The following is an 18059-nucleotide window of genomic DNA, read 5'->3' as shown; positions in this document are numbered from 1 at the left end:
CTTGCAAGAATAAGGTGGAGCTCACCATTTGCAGCATCATCAATAGAACCAATTGTGGTCTTCTGGTGCAGTGCCAAGTGGAGGGTCTGAATCAGAGGCTCAGGCAGTTCTGTGACTGTGTACGCTGCAGATTCCTTGACTTGTGTCATCGAGTGGTGGGTTTCCAGGTTCTGATTGATAGGTCAGGAGTCCACTGCACACAGAAAGTGGCTACACGGGTAGCAGGGGCTGTGTGGAGGGGACTGGGCAGTTAATAGGTTAGAGGGTCTCAGGAAACCACAGAAAGGGTGTCCGTCTAAAAGGGGGCAGGTAAAACACAGTAAGGTAGTTGCAGAAACAATTGGTATTGTAGTTGTAAATTGTCGTAGCTGTGCTGGAAAAGAACCAGAGCTCCAAGCCCCAATAGAAAGCACTGAAGCTCAAATAGTTATAGATACAGAAAGCTGGCCAAAGCCAGAAATAAGTTCAGCCAAAATTCTTTCAAATGATCTAACAGTGTTCAGAAAGGATAGATTAAATACAGTTGGTGGTGGAGTATTTATTGCTGTCAGAAGTAGTTTACCTTGTAGTGAAATTGAAGCAGATAGTTCCTGCGAAATAGTATGGGTAGAGGTTATACTTGACAATTGGACTAAACTATTAATTGGGTTGTTTTACTGACCCCACCCAGACTCTCAGAAGATATAGTTGCTAAACATTTCAAAGAAAACTTGAGTCTCATTTCAAATAGGTACTGCACTACTACAATTATAGTCAGTGGTGACTTCAATCTACCCTCAATATGCTGGAAAAATTATACGTGTAAAGCCAGCGGTAGGCTGCACAATCTGTTATTCTCAATGGACCTATATTCTTTTGTGGTTGTCGAGTTAATTTCTCACTTGATCTGGCAACTGGAGCAGCTGGCAGTGGGTGGTTTACACTCGCTTTTGTTCGCTGTGAGAATGCTTCGCTGCCTGGACTAGAATCTTTTGCTGACAGAGACGTCATCACTTACAAGACATGGCATCGTGGAATTGATCTGAAGAATTGTGGAATTGATCCGAAGAACCAAAGTAGACCTAGTTTTGTGTATAGCAATATGCCTTTTACTCTGCGTACTCGTTCCTATAGAAAAGTTAGTAATGATGAGAAAATACATGTATGGATGAAAGGACTTGGTGTACTCGCTGAGAATGTAACTATAACTGGAGATATTACTTTGTATCATCCAAAATTGTACTGAATGGTTTTGTAGAAAATTATTTTGAACAATTAGTTCATGAGTCCACTCAAAGCGTAAATGTTTGTGAAAGCATAGTTGACCTCTTAGCAAGAAATAATCCTGGACAAAAAGATCGTGACGAATGCAGGGATTAACGAGCACAATGCAGTTGCTGCTATCATAACACCTACTACAACCATCGAAAAGAAACACAAGGTATATCTATTTTAAAAAGCTGATAAAAATGCTCTTAACGCCTTTTTAAGAGACAGTCTTCACTCCTTCTGATCTGATCATGTAAGCATAGAAAAGATATGGAATGATTTCAAAGAGGTAGTATCGATCACAGTTGAGAGATATATACCACATAAATTAATAAGTAGTGGTACTGGTCCATCATGGTACACAATACAGGTCAGATCGCAGAGGAAAAAACACGCCAGATGTAAAAGAACACAAAATCCCCAAGATTGACAAAGTTTTTCAGAAGTCCGAAATGTATCACGTACTTCAGAGCGAGATGCTTTTAATAATTTCTACAACAAAACTCCGTCTTAGAATCTGGCAGAAAACCCAAAGAGATTCTGGTCATACATAAAGCACACCATTGGCAAGATGCAATCAGTACCTTCACTGCGCAATGACAGCTGGCACTAAAGCAGAGTTATTAAACACGATTATTCAAAACTCCTTCACCAAAGAAGATGAAGTGAATATTCCTGAATTCCAATCAAAAACAACTGCCAAGATGAGAAACATAGAAGTAGATATCCTCTGTGTAGCAAAGCAGCTTAAATCACCTAATAAAGGCAAGGCTTCTAGTCCAGATTGTATACCAGTCAGGTTCCTTTCAGAGTGTGCTGATACAATAGCTTCATATTTAGCAATTATATACAACCACTCACTCACAGAAATATCCGTACCTAAAGACTGGAAAATGGCTCAAGTCACACCAATACCCAAATAGGGAAGTAGGAGTAATCCACTGAATTACAGGCCCATATGACTGACATCGATTTGCAGTAGAGTTTTTTAACATATACTGTGTTCGAACATTATGAAGCACCTCGAAGAAAACAATTTATTGACACACAGCTCCGATTCAGAAAATATCATTCTGGTGAAACACAACTAGCTATTTATACTCATTAGAGTGCTATTGACAGGGCATGTCAAACTGATTCCATATGTTTAGATTTCCAGAAGGCTTTCAACACCATTCCTCACAAGTGTCTTCTAAGCAAACTGCGTGTCTATGGAATATCTACATTTACATCTACATGTTTACTCTGCAATTCACACTTAAGTGCCTGGCGGAGGATTCATTGAACCATTTTTATACTACTTCTCTACCATTCCACTCTCAAATGGCGTGTGGGGAAAAAGGAACACCTAAATCTTTCCGTTCAAGCACTGATTTCTCTTATTTTATTATGATGATCATTTCTCCCTATGTTGGTGGGCGTCAACAAAATATTTACGCATTCGGAAGAGAAGGTTGGTCATTGAAATTTCGTAAATAGATCTCGCCATGAGGAAAACTGCCTTTGTTGCAGTGACTGACACCCAAACTCACATATCATATCAGTGACACTCTCACCCCTATCGTGCGACAACACGAAATGAGCTGCCCTTCTTTGCACTTTTTCGATGTCCTCTGTCACTCCTTTCTGGTAAGGATCCCATACTGTGCAGCAGTATTCTAGCAGATGATGGACAATTGTAATATAGGCTGTCTCTTTAGTGGGTTTTTCATATCTTCTAAGTGATCTGCCATCAAAGCACAGACTTTGTTTCCCCTTCCCCATAATATTATCTATGTGGTCTTTCCAATTTAAGCCGCTCGAAATTGTGATTCCTAGGTATTTAGTCGAATTGACAGCCCTTAGATTTGTGCAATTTATCATATACCCAAAATTTATCGGATTTCTTTAAGTATCTATCTGGAAGACCTTGAACTTTTCTTTGTTTAGTGCTAATTGCCACTTTTGCACCATACAGAAATTCTCTCTAGATCATTTTGTAATTGGAATTGATTGTCTGATGATTTTACTAAACGATAAATTACAGTGTCATCTGCAAACAATTTAAGGGGGCTGCTCAGATAACCTAGATCATTTATATAAATCAGGAACAGCAGAGGGCCTATGACACTACCTTGCAGAACGCCAGATATCACTTCTGTTCTACTCAGTGATTTACCATCTATCACCACTAACTGTGACCTCTCTGAGAGGAAATCATGAATCCAGTCACACAACTGAGACGATAGTCCATATACACACAATTTGATTAATAGTCGCAATTAATATCACCTCAGTTGTGTGACAGGATTCATGATTTCCTGTCTGAAAGGTCACAGTTCATTGTAATAGATGGAAAGTCTTTGAGTAAAACAGAAGTAATATCCAGTGTTCCCCTGATCTAAATTAATGACACAGGAGGCAATCTGAGTAGCCCTCTTAGACTGTTTGCAGATGATGCTGTCATTTACCGTCTTGTAAAGTCACCAGATGACCAAAACGAATTGCAAAGTGATTTAGACAAGATATCTGTATGGTGCGAAAAATGGCAATTAACCCCGAATAAAGAAAAGTGTGAAGTTATGCTCATGACTACTAAAAGAAATCTGCTAATTTTCGATTATGCAATAAATTACACAAATCTAAAGGCTGTAAATTCAACTAAATACTTAGGGATTACAGTTACAAGTAACCTAAATTGGAACGATCACATAGATAATGTTGTGGGTAGAGCAAACCAAAAACTGCAATTCATTGGCAGAACATTTAGAAGATGCAACAGGTCTACTAAAGAGACTCCTTACACCACACTTGTCAGCCCTATTCTAGAGTGTTGCTGTGCAGTGTGGGATCTGCATCAGGTGAGACTGACAGATGTCATCAAAAAAAGCTCAAAGAAGGGCAGCTTGTTTGTATTATCATGAAATAGGGGAGATAGTGCTGCAGACATGGTACATGAATTGGACTGGCAATCATTAAAACAAATTTGTTTTTCATTCTGACAGGATCTTCTCGTGAAATTTCAGTCAGCAGTTTTCTCCTCCAATTGCAAAAACATTCTGTTGACATCCACTTACATAGGGAGAAATGACCATCATGATAAAGTGAGAGAAATCAGGACTTGCATAGAAAAATTTAACTGCTCGTTTTTCACGCATGCCATTTGAGAGTGGAACAGTAGAGAGACAGCTTGAAGGTGGTTCATTGAACCCTATGCCAGGCACTTTATTGTGAATAGCTGAGTAATCACGTAGATATAGCTGTAGATGTACGCTACAGATTGCTTCTCCTGTGTGACACGTTTCAAATTGTCTGGCCTGCACAGCCAGACACAGTGGTCATCTGTGTGTAAGGTATGCTTATTTATGTGAATGTGTGTGTGTGTGTGTGTGTGTGTGTTTGTGTGTTTTGCTTTTCTGATATAGGCCTTGGCTGAAAGTTTAACATGTAATAGTCTTTTCATTGTGCCTGTCTGCAACTCAACATGTCGTCTTTATGGTGATTAGCAATTCATCCTGTCCATAACTGTTAACTGTGTTACTATGTTCATTGAAAAGTTCGTGCACCTTGTACTTGTTTAAGAAACTCGGCTTAACCTAATCTTAGTCTCTGCTGCGTTGATACTTATATCACTTACAGGAAACATAATCTTCCATTGAAAAAATATTTAGTAATGTGACATTTAGATAATTCAGTGAATTTTGTATCACATACACATTTCTTTTGTAAAATATATGTAAGTCAGTCTTTTTGATATAATAAAAACCATTAAAAGCCACATAATCACAATTTGTATTTGTATAAATAATCTGTCTAAACTAAAAAATGGCCTTTCAATAGATACACACACACACACACACACACACACACACACACACACACGCTTACACAAACGCAAATCACACACACGTGACTGCAGTAAGGAGGAGGCTGGGTTGGGGATGGGGAGGGATAGTAGGGTAGGGGTGGCAGGCAGTGCAATACTGTTGGTGAGTGTGCAGGGACGAGGTGGAAAGAGGGTGGGGCAGCTATGTGCAGTCGGGAGGTTAGACGGAGGGCAGGTGAGAGGTGAGGATGGGGGGGGGGGGGGGGGTAGCGGTAAAGGAGAAAAATAAAAAGACTGGGTGCATGGTGGAATGACGGCTGTATAGTGCTGGAATCGGAGCAGGGAGGCTGGATGGGTGACAATGACTAACAAAGGTTGAGGCCAGGAGGGTTACGGGAACGTAGGATATATTGCAGGCAAAGTTCCCAACTGTGCAATTCAGGAATGCTGGTGTTGGTGGGAAGGATCCATGTGGCACAAGCTGTGAAGCAGTCATTGAAATGAAGGATGTCATGATGGCAGTGTGCTCAGCAAACGGGTGGTCCACTTGTTCTTGGCCACAGTTTGTCAGTGGCCATTGATGCAGACAGTCAGCTTGTGGGTGTCTGCTCACATAGAATGCAGCACAGTGGTTACAGCTTTGCTGGTTGATCACATAATTAGTGTCACAGATAGCTGTGTCTTTGATGGGATTGATGATGATTGTCACCGGACTGCAGTAGGTGGTGGTGAGAGGTAGTATGCGACAGGTCTTGCCTCTATGTGTATTACAGGGGTATGAGCCACCAGGTAAGGGATTGTGTAGGGATGGACAAGTACATTGTATAGGTTTGGTGGACAGTGGAATACCAATGTGGGAGGGGTGAGAAGGATAGTGGGCAGGGCATTTCTCATTTCAAGGCATGATGAGAGGTTATCAAAACCATGGCAGAGAATGTAATTCAGTTTCTCCAGTGCTGGGTGGTACTAAGTTATGAGGGGAATTCTCCTCTGTGGCAGGACGGTGGGCCTTTGGGAGGTGGTGGGAAACTGGAAAGATAATGCATGGGAGATTTGTTTTTGTACAAGGTTGGGAGGATAATTACGGTTTATGAAGGCTTCAGTGAGACCCTCAGTATATTTTGAGAGGGACCGCTCATCACTGCAGATGCGACGGCCGTGGGTGGCTAGGCTGTATGGAAGTGGCTTCTTGGTATGAAACGGGTGGCAGCTGTCGAAGTGGAGGTAGTCCTGGTGGTTAGTAGGTTTTGATATGGATGGAGATACTGATGTAGCCATCTTTGAGGTGGAGGTCAACATCTAGGAAGGTAGCTTGTTGGGTTGAGTTGGACCAGGTGACACAAATGGGGGAGAAGTTGTTGAAGTTCTGGAGGAATGTGGATAAGGTGTTCTCACCCTCGATCCAGATCACAAAGATATCACCAGTGAATCTGAATCAGGTGAGGGGCTTATTATTCTGGGTGTATAGGAAGGATACCTCTTGAAGGCCCATGAATAGGTTGGCATAGGATGGTGCCATGCAGGTGCCCATAGCTGTAATTCGGATTTGACTGTAGGTAATGCCTTCAAAGGAGAAGTAATTGTCGGTGAGGATATAATTGGTCATGGCGACTAGGAAGGAGGTTGTTGGTTTTTAATCCGTCAGGCACTGAGAAAGGTAATGTTCTATAGTGGTAGGGCCATGGGCATTAAGGATGTTAGTATAAAGGGAGGTTCCATCAATAGTGATGTGAAGGGCACCATGTGGTATAGGGACAGGAAATATGGAGAGTTGGTGGAGGAAATGGTTGGTATCTTTTAAATAGGAGGGTAGATTCCTAGTAATAGGTTGAAGGTTTTGGTCTATGAGCAGAGAGATTTTCTCATAGGGGGCACAGTAACTAGCCACACTGCGGTGTCCTATGTGGTTGGGTTTACAGACTTTAGGAACCATGTAGAAGATAGGAGTGTGGGGAGTGGTAGGGGTGAGCAGAGAGATTGACTCTGGGGAGAGGTTCTGGGATGGACATAACGATTTGAGGAGTGACTGGAGATACTGCTGGATTTCTGGAATGGGGTCTCTGTGGCAAGGTTTGTTGGTGGATGTATCTGACAGCTGGTGGCGTCCTTCTGGCAGGTAATCCTTGGGGTTCAAAACAACTGTGGTTGGGCCTTTGTCTGCAGGTAAGTTTATAAGGTTGGAATTTGTTTTTAGATAGTGGATTATGGTTCTTTCTGCAGATGCAAGGTTAATTTGCAGGTTTGGGATTTGGGGCATGATAGTGAGGCAAAGTTTGAGATTAAGAAATTCTTGAAATTTAACAGGGGGTGATTTAGGGGCAGTGGGAGTGGATCACGGTTGGATGGAGGAGCGAACTGAGTTAGGCAGGGTTCAAAATTGGCCTTTCGTTGGGTATGTTTGGTAGGGTTGGTGGCGAAAAAGTGTTTCCACTGTAGGGGCCAGGAGAAGGAGAGAAGGTCTTCAACAAGTCCTGAATGATTGATTTTGGGAGTGAGGCAAAAGGTGAGGCCTTTCAAAAGGACTGATAGTTCTGTGGGGCCAAAGCTTTTGTAGGAAAGGTTCATGACAGTGTTTCGGGTCAGCTTAGCTTCTGGGTTCTGTGTGGTCGTGGGAGGGAGTTTTGGTAGGCGAGGTAAATGTAGTAGGTCTGCGAGACAGGGTTTGTCAGGTTGGGAGGTTATTCTAGAGGTGGTGGACAGTGGTATTCCAAAGGTGGGAGTAAGTCAGCAGCTGGAGAGCTTTTTGAGGGGGCGGTGTGCATGTTACTCTAGTTCCTGGAGGGCAAGTGTTTCAGCGTGTGTTATGTGTTCCAGGAATATGGGATTGCAAATGCTCCTGCTATGCAATCCCATATTCCTGGAACCCATAACACACATTGAAACACTTGCCCTCGAGGAACTAGAGCAACATGTGCAACACCCCCTCAAAAAGCTCTCCACCCTGCTCACTTCCTACACCTACCTTGGAGTACCACTGTCCACCACCTCTACAACATGCTGAAGACCTTCTCTCCTGCTCCTGGTCCCTACAGTGGAAATAATTTTTCACCACCAACCCAACCAATCATACTGAATGAAAGACGAATGTTGGACCCTGCCTAACTCAGTTCTCTCCTTCATCCAACCATGATCCACCCCCACTGCCTACAAACCAACCCCTGTTAACTTCCCAGAATTTCTTACCCTCGAACCTTGCCTCACCATCATGCCTCAAATCCCTCAATACGCAAACTAACCTTGCATCTGCAGAAAGAACTGCAGTCCACCATCTAAAAACTAGTCCTGACCTTATAATCTTACCTGCAGACAAAGGCTCCACCACTGTTGTTTTGAACCGCAAGGATTACCTCCCAGGACTCTGCCAGCTGTCAGATACATCCACCTACAAACCTCGCCACAGTGACCCCATTCCAGAAATCCTGCATTATCTCCAGTCACTCCTCAAATCCTTATGCCCATCCCAGAACCTCTAGTCCTAAACTCCATAAACCCAACCACCTTTGACACCCCAGTGTGGCTAGTTACTGTGTCCTCACTGAGAAAATTTCTATGCTTGCAGATCAACACCTTCAACCTATTACTAGGAATCTATCCTCCTATATAAAAGATACCAACCATTTCCTCCACCAACTCTCCATATTTCCTGTCCTTTTACCACACGGTGCCCTTCACGTCACTATTGATGGAACCTCCCTTTATACTAACATCCTTAATGCCCATGGCCTTACCACTATAGAACATTACCTTTATCAGCGCCAAATGGATTAAAAACCAAGAACCTCCTTCCTAGTCGCCATGACCAATTATATCCTCACCCACAATTTTTTCTCCTTTGAAGGCATTACCTGCAGTCAAATCCGAAGTACAGCTATGGGCACCTGCATGTCACCATCCTATGCCAATCTATTCATGGACCATCTAGAAGAATCTTTCCTATACACCCAGACTCCTAAACCCCTCACATGGTTCAGATTCACTGATGACGTCTTTGTGGTCTAGATCGAGGGTGAGGACACCCTATCCACATTCCTCAAGAACCTCAACAACTTTTTGCCCATTTGGTTCACCTTGTCCTACTCAACCCAACAAGCTACCTTCCTAGAGGTTGACCTCCACCTCAAAGACGGCTACATCAGTACCTCCGTCCATATCAAACCTCCTAACCACCAGCATTATCTTCACTTTGACAGCTGCCACCCCATACTTATACATACCTTCCATACAGCCAAGCCATCCATGGTCGTCGCATCTGCAGTGACAAGCGGTCCCTCTCAAAATATACTGAGGGTCTCACTGAAGCCTTCATAGACCGTAATTATCCTCCCAACCTTGTACAAAAACAAGTCTCCTGTGCTTTATCTTTCCAGTCTCCCACCATCTCACATAGTCCCACTGTCCAGCCACAGAGGAGCATTCCCATTGCAACTCAGTACCACCCAGGAGTGGAGCAGCTGAATTACATTCTCTGTCAGGGTTTTGATTACCTCTCATCATGCCCTGAAATGAGAAATGTCCTGCCCACTATCCTTCCCACTCCTCTCACAGTGGTATTCCACCGTCCACTGAACATACACAATATACTTGTCTATCCCTACACAACCCCTGCTCCCAACCACTTATCTCATGGCTCATACCCCTGTAATAGATCTAGATGCAAAACCTGTCTCATACTTTCTCCCACCTCCACCTGCTCCAGTCCGGTCACAAACATCACCTATCGCATCAAAGGCAGAGCTACCTGTGAAACTAGTCATGTGATCTACAAACTAAGCTGCAACCACTGTACTGCATTCTATGTGGGCATGACAACCAACACGCTGTCTGACTGCATGAATGGCCACCGACAAACTGTGGCCAAGAAACAAGCGGACCACCCATTTGCTGAGCATGCTGCTAAAGATGATGTTCTTCATTTCGATGACTGCTTCACAGCGTGTGCCACATGGATCCTTCCCACCAACACCAGTTTTTCTGAATTGTGCAGCTGGGATCTTTCCGTGCAATATATCCTACATTCTCGTAACCCTCTTGGCCCCAACATTTATTGATCATTGACCTCCCCATCCAGCCTCCCTGTTCCTATTCCAGCACTATACAGCCCCGATTCCACCATCGCGCCAAATCTTTCTCTCCTTTTCCACTAACCCTCCTCGCTCCTCACCTCTCTCCTGGCCACCATCTAACCTCCAGACTGCACATAGCTGCCCCACTTCCTCATCCACCTCATCCCTGCTTGGTACGCAGCAGCACTTCTCTGTCTGCCACCCCTTCCCTAATATCCCTGCTCCTCCCTGCCCCAGCCTCCTCCTTACCCCAACCTAGTCACCACTTCCATTATGCACTGGTGTTGCTGCTTGCATTGTGGCTAGAGTGGCCGGAGACTGCAGTCGTGTGTGAGTTCGTTTGCACATGTACGCACGTGTGTGTGTGTGTGTGTGTGTGTGTGTGTTGTCCATTTTTGGCGAAAGCCTTACAGACCGAATACTTAAATCGGACAGTCTTTTTGTTGTACCTAACTGCAACTCAGCGTCTCCACTATAAGGTGAGTGGCAACTTTCTTTTTCGTAATATTATAATAGGTACCAATTCTACACACACTACTATTGCTGAAAAGCTGAACACAAGTTTACTTTGTAAAAATGAAAGGCTTTTATCATTGGTGATTAATGGCTGAATACATTTGCAGAAGCTCCTCATGATGTTCTCAATAATTTCTTGAGGAATAACGTCTATCTCTGTCATGGTCACTTACCACTCGAAATTGACATTCATTGGCTGCTGTAGTTGTCTCCAAAAAATATGACCCAATAATTCCATTGTACTTTCAAGTAGCGCACCAGGCAATGACCTTTTTGCTACACTGGGCCTTTAATGAATGAGCATCAGATTTGTGTCTGAGGAGTATTGGAAGTTTTGTTCTGTGATAAACCCAGATGAAAGTTTGCCTCTTGTGACATCACAGGATTCTTTTCAAAAAAACATCATCCTGGTCAATTCTGTCTGTATAAATTCAGCCTCCTCACTTTATACCCGAGCTGTAACTGTTGAAGTACTTATAGCTCATAAGGATTAAACTTTAAATCCTGTTTCGCAATCCTCTGCAAAGACGTGAGGGATTTGTAATGTTCTGAAATGGTGGTGGAAGGTGTACACGATCAGAGGCAGAGCCACGTGTGAAAGCACCCACGTGATTTACCAACTGACCTGCCTACACTGTGATGCATTCTATGTGGGAATGACCAGCAACAAACTGTCCATTCGCATGAATGGACACAGGCAGACAGTGTTTGTTGGTAATGAGGATCACCCTGTGGCTAAACATGCCTTGGTGCACAGCCAGCACATCTTGGCACAGTGTTACACCGTCCGGGTTATCTGGATACTTCCCACCAACTCCAACCTATCCGAACTCCGGAGATGGGAACTTGCCCTTCAGTATATCCTCTCTTCTCGTCATCCGCCAGGCCTCAATCTCCGCTAATTTCAAGTTGCCGCCACTCATACCTCACCTGTCTTTCAACAACTTCTTTGCCTCTACACTTCTGCCTCGACTGACATCTCTGCCCAAACTCTTTGTCTTTAAATATGTCTGCTTGTGTCTGTATGTGTGGATGGATATGTGCGTGTGTGCGAGTGTATACCTGTCCTTTTTTCCCCCTAAGGTAAGTCTTTCCACTCCCGGGATTGGAATGACTCCTTACCCTCTCCCTTAAAACCCACTTCCTTTCGTCTTCCCCTCTCCTTCCCTCTTTCCTGATGAGGCAACAGTTTGTTGCGAAAGCTTGAATTTTGTGTGTATGTTTGTGTTTGTTTGTGTGTCTATCGACCTGCTAGCGCTTTTGTTCGGTAAGTCACCTCATCTTTGTTTTTTTTATATATATATATATATATATATATATATATATATATATATATACGCACACACACACACACACACACACACACACACACACACACATATCCATCCATACATACACAGACACAAGCAGACATGTCTGCTTGTGTCTGTATATGTGTGGATGGATGTGTGTGTGTGCGCGAGTGTATACCCCTTTTTTCCCCCTAAGGTAAGTCTTTCCGCTCCCGGGATTGGAATGACTCCTTACCCTCTCCCTTAAAACCCACATCCTTTCGTCTTTCCCTCTCCTTCCCTCTTTCCTGATGAGGCAGCAGTTTGTTGCGAAAGCTTGAATTTCATGTGTATGTTTGTGTGTCTATCGACCTGCCAGCACTTTCGTTCGGTAAGTCACATCATCTGTGTTTTTAGATATATTTTTCCCACGTGGAATGTTCCCTCTGTAAGTTGAGAAAAGAATACAAATGTATTTATTAGTTTTCTTGTGTCTTGGGAAGACACAACTGACAATTTATAATATTACCATGAAGGCTTTGAACATGAATTTGTTGTCTTAAGTGTAATTGGTGCACTTCTCGTGTTAATTCTGTATAAAATATGAGATTTCCACAATATCCAACAGTATTTTCATCAGGAAATCAGCTGACTGTTGAAGTAATAATACAGTCACATAGATGTAAATGTGATGGCATGATCCATGCCTACAGCACGGCGCCTGCTGCCATACAGCCGCAGGTCACACATCACATGGCTATGACCTGTCATTTCCGGACGGCACTTCCCAACTGGACATTGTAGGTGCGGCCTGCGCACATAGCTGCCTCCACTGTAACATAGTAACACCCAGCCAACATATACATTTCAAATAGCTGCACAACGGTACTACACCAGCCATGTGGTGCCACACCATTGTTGACTCATTGATGGTGGGCGTATTCCTCTGCTGCCAGGGCTTTATAGGTGCACAAGGCACTTATCACCAGTGGATGATACCTTGATGCCACACTGTTCAGTTCACCCTCATCTGTATATCAACTATACCACTGAGGGATTTCTACTGCTTGACACTCCATACACCAAATTCATCGCTCGACCTTGCTGGTTGCCATCCCAGTGGCAGTGCTAGCCTCATCGTGGAAGTGTTGTATTATTCTGTTTTCTGTTTTTCATTGTAAAGAAATAAACATCACTGATTACTCATGCCTTCTGTTGTTTGTTGTTCCAGCAGGTACAACAATACCACCAGCAATTACAGTGGTACTAATGATGAAACATCATCTGCAGCATCTTTGTTCTTATCAGAATGTATAATATGGGATGTACTCAAGTGACTCCCTCAGTATCAAGTGCCCACTTCCTGAATTGCTAAGTTGGTAGCCACATCTTAGGGTCACACGTTCTAATTCCTGCAGATTCTTTGATGATTACCACACTTCAAGCTACAGGAACGGAATAGTCTTAGAGGCTGTGGTAACAGGAATGTATGTCAATATCTTAGTGTCATGGGCTACACAGGCAGCAGTGTGTCAGATTGGGCAAGCGATACCAAGAGACTGCATATGTGTCGCATATTCTGTGTCATGCTGGCTTGCTGATGATGATTTATTGTTTCCACCAATATAATATCTATAAAATGCCAAATCAGAAACACCTTCATCTGTCCATGTTTCCAATTTTATTGCATCTTGATACCAGTTTCAGCATTACAGTGTGCATCTTCAGTCCACCTGACCAGTGTGTTAGAAGATGCACACCTGTACAATTGAAATAGGGGCCAGCATAGAGTCACTGGTATTTGTAGACTTCTTTTTAAAAACATGATGCCTGCGATCATCACTTGTGTTTTTGATTTGACATTTTGTATTGAACAGCCAAGCTCCCACAACCATCCTGTATAAAATGAACTACATAGACTTAATGTAATCTATGGCCACATTATGACCCACTAGATCATTTATGTTGATTACTTCTTCAATAGCCTGTTGCTTTCTTGCTGAAGACAATAGTGTATACTGTCAAAAAGTTAGATGTTTACAGAAAATTAATGCAAGAAGTTTATGAAGTACATTCAGTTCACCAATGTATGGTGCATGTAATTGTTGTAAGCAGTTATGTAGCATTAGTTGAGAGTCCCTGTGAGTGAGTCAGGCTCTTTTGATGTAGGGTTTGAAGTAAAACTGCACTTTATGGCCATCTTTTGTCACCAGACTTACATGGCAGTGACATGTTTGTCTGAAGTTATCTAGTACTTCAAAAAAAGTTGAAGTTTGTAACACAGCAATTCTTTGTTGCAGGGAAATATGAGGATGATCTTGTGTTAGAAGTAGTGGTGCTGCTTGGGACAGCTGCTGCAGATGAAGGCTGTGCCCAGATTCTGTGCAAAGCTGATATTTTACTTTCACTCATAGAAATGCTCAAAGGTAATCTATTTCCTGCTTCTGCTGAAGACAATAGTCTTTTATAATAATGACTAAAGATTTACTGAAAACTGTTTTTAATTATTTAATGAATAAGAACAGTATGTTCTGGAATATTTTAATTCTTAGTTGGCTTTGAGGAACCCTATAAGTGAATGGCTAGTGTCAGTGCCTTTGGTGTGGAAGGACCCAAGTTAAATTCCCAGTACATCCTACGATTTTTTCCTTGGGCAGGGACCTTTGTTATGATGCAAACAACTTTCTGGGGAAGCAACCATAGCTCAGAGACATTATGAATAACAATAAAAACACTCAACACTCAGTAACTGTTTAAATTATTATAAAAATTTCAAGAATTAAAAAGTTGAGAATGATGAGGTGTTCCCTAAACCTAGATAGCTGTTTGGAGGTGCTTTGTTCACAACTGTTGGTTTCACATCAATATAGATGCATCTTCAGGTTTATAATGGTTATGTTTGCATAATGTAGGTGGATAGCTGTGGAGTCTCAGCTCTCGGGAAGTTGTCCACGTTAAAAGTCAAACCACAATAGTGGGTTGTCAAAACAGAGTACACACAAGAGATACTTGTAAAATGTACAAAGCATGACTGTTGAGTGACTCAGGCTGGATAACATCACATAGGATATATTTTGAGATTTGGTAGATACCAGCTATATAAAACCAATGAAGTAAAACTGGTCATAACACTTCTGCCTTCCAGTGTATGTCTAGACCATGGGCTACTTACACCATATTGGCTGGTTATCAGTATGGCGGAAGTATGCACACATTACACAGAGATTTTAAGTTTTACCTCATTGGTTTTACACAGTTTGTGTGTACTGGATCTCATAATATATCCCGTGTAGTGTCATCCAGCCTGGCTTATACAACAGTCACGCTTTGTACATTTTACAAGCATCTTTTGAGTGTTCTCAATTTTATTTTGACAACCCACCATTGTGATTTGACTTTAAATGTGGGTAACTTCCAAAACTTTGTTATCAGGAGAAACAAAACTGGCATTGGATCGGAGTGTGACATGTCAGACCCCTTAATCGGGCAGGTAGGTTAGAGGATTTAAAAAGGGAAATGTATAGATTAAAGTTAGATATAGTGGGAATTAGTGAAGTTCGGTGACAGGAAAAACAAGACTTCTGGTCAGGTGAATACAGGTTTATAAATACAGAATCAAATAGAGGTAATGCAGGAGTAGGTTTAATAATGAATACAAAAATAGGAGCATGTGTCAGCTACTACGAACAGCATAGTGTAGGCATTATTGTGCCAAGATAGACACGAAGCCCACACCTACCACAGCAGTATAAGCTGAAAGTTCATTTTGTGAGAGTATTTTTGTTGTGGCCATCTATGACTCAGCATCTCTGCTATATGGTGAGTAGCAGTTATCCTTTTTGTAATATTGGTACTTAAAAATAAGATACATTTAATCTGCAGTCTCAGAGGAGCCCATTGATTTGTACAATTTGTGATTGACTAACTTATTGAAAGACTAAACGGTGTGTTTGTAGAATCCATCTAATTGAAATAAAACTTATTGGCTGATTACACTCCATAAGACTTTCGCAAAGTGTAATGGAGCAGTTGTCTGAGGATGTGTAAACTGCCAATCAATTTCAATTCTGTAAAGAACTCTCTTAGGTGAAACCTGTCCTCATGTTCTACAATAGAAAGTGTCCTCATATTCCACTGTAGATAGGACATTGAACATTATATTTTGTTGTTTTAATTATTAAAAGGCCGATTTAAAAGAACTGGTAGTTCAATAGAAGTTTATTGTTAGTGGTTCTGCAATTGCTGGAGTATTAATGTACATATGCTTATAGAAATAGTCAAATAGTGATACTATTTGGAGTTCCGAGAACAGTAAAGTTAAGTTCTTTCATATGTTATAAACAACACAATATTCAATATTTTGTAAAGTGCTATTCACCTAGAACACTTGAGAGCTTTTCATCAATCTAGAGGATAAAAACTGCAAATTGTGTTGCTATATTTAACTAAAGTGTTTGTTCACATTGTACTTTTGTACAAGCACAGTCTCTGTCTCTTCTGCAGTGCCACACAATCCATGGACATGAAACATCACCCTCCATTGAAATGTATTTAGTAATATAACATTTAGTTAATTCATTAATGTTTGTTTACATTCTGTAAATTACTTGTCATTGTTTTAATTCAATCCTTTTTCAGTAAATAAAACTGCAATAAGTTACTTGATTTGCAAGTTTACTTTGAGGAGCCATTGCAAAATAATCTTTCTACTAAAAAAGAGGCCATAATAGACAAGTTGGAAATCTGCTGCAGCGTTCCGAGAAATGGTCAACAGAATAAAAACTGCCAGTGCTTTCTTCATGTTGGGTGCTGTGAAACATCCAACTTGGATGGCGATGTGTCTAGCATTTGGGACTGTTACAGCTGAGCCTATCATTCCAGAATAGGGAACAAAGAAAATCTGATCAAAACTGACATGGCAGTAGCACTAAGAGAATTAGAATAGTTCAAAGCTGCATTTAACAGCAGTAAATATAGTAGTATGGTAGATGACTGGACTGTGATAAAGCCTATCAGATCTTGCAAGAAGTTCAAGATGTTTTGCAGTGATTGAAGTCTGATAGCTTTAGTCTAGATGTCTCCAGCAGCTTCACTGCTCTGAAGACTGTAGAGAAAAATGCGCAGGCAATTCCAGGACTTCAGGAATACTCAGGCAAAACAAGGAAATAAGTGCAACATAAAGTTACTAGTCAAAGACCAGGGAGGCCCTTTCACTAGAAAGTGATGTAATCACCCCACTACCATGGATAAGTTGACTTATTTCTTTTATTTGTTAATTGCTTTTTTTTAAAAAAAATTAAATATGCCACAAATTCTGTGAATAGGATAATAGAACGACACAGAGTTTTCAAAATTTTACTTATTTCATTTGCCCAATACCTCACCACCAATGTGTATTAAAGATCAATAAAAACTGTCTTGATCACGTTTTCAAATTTTTCATTTGTTAGCAACCAGTTTCGGCCCTTACCTCAGACCATCTTCAGGATTACACTGCCATTACGGCTGTTGGTGGCGGCAGGTGGAGTAAGATCCGTAGAAGTACACTGACAACCATACTTCTGCGGATCTCGCTTCATCTGTCACCACCAGCAGCCATAGAGGTGTTGTAAGCCTGAAGATGGTCCGAAGAAATGGCCGAAACTGGTTGCCAACAAATAAAAAACCTGAAAACACAATCAATACTGTTTTTATTGATTTTTAATATTTTATATCCATCCCTGTGCTCCAATCAATAATGCTTTCTAAAAGACAGTGTGTATGATTATCTGTGTGCTGCTTGTTCCAGTAGCCTGGATTTTTGGAATGGGCAAAAATATTGCTATTCTAATTAAAAAAAGCTGTACTCAAAACTTTTAATTTTAATTTTGTTTTAATGAAAGACAAATAATTTTAACAAAACTTTCATGAAATTGGTCTAACATGTACTCAACAACCACTTTGGGGTAAAAACTGACACTGACTTGGCAGGCGCAGCTGTTCTATTGTAAATAAATACGTAACAATTGAAATATGCGAAGTCTTGAAGTGTTATTAAATTGATCTCACTTTATAATGAAAAATTAAGTTTTCACAGCATTGTGCTTTTCAAAATTCAGAAATGTGTTTGGCACAATCAAAATTTTGATAAGAATCCATTTTCAACTTAATAAAATC

At 41.5% G+C, this 18059-nt stretch overlaps 1 protein-coding gene across 2 annotated transcripts in view; it reads left to right on the top strand.

Annotated features, from left to right (window-relative positions):
• The window catches only part of LOC124795324 (kinesin-associated protein 3), a 219110-nt gene that overhangs the window by 117189 nt on the left and 83862 nt on the right, over nt 1-18059 (top strand). For both annotated transcript variants that reach the window (XM_047259297.1, XM_047259298.1), the window contains exon 12: nt 14204-14329. In XM_047259297.1, the coding sequence (XP_047115253.1) occupies nt 14204-14329 (126 nt within the window). The remainder of the gene's footprint in view (nt 1-14203; nt 14330-18059) is intronic.

This window comes from Schistocerca piceifrons, chromosome 4, assembly GCF_021461385.2.
Source record: "Schistocerca piceifrons isolate TAMUIC-IGC-003096 chromosome 4, iqSchPice1.1, whole genome shotgun sequence".
NCBI lineage: Eukaryota > Metazoa > Arthropoda > Insecta > Orthoptera > Acrididae > Schistocerca > Schistocerca piceifrons.
The sequence above is the reverse complement of the archived record's forward strand: the minus strand, read 5'-3'. Positions and strand labels throughout refer to the sequence as shown.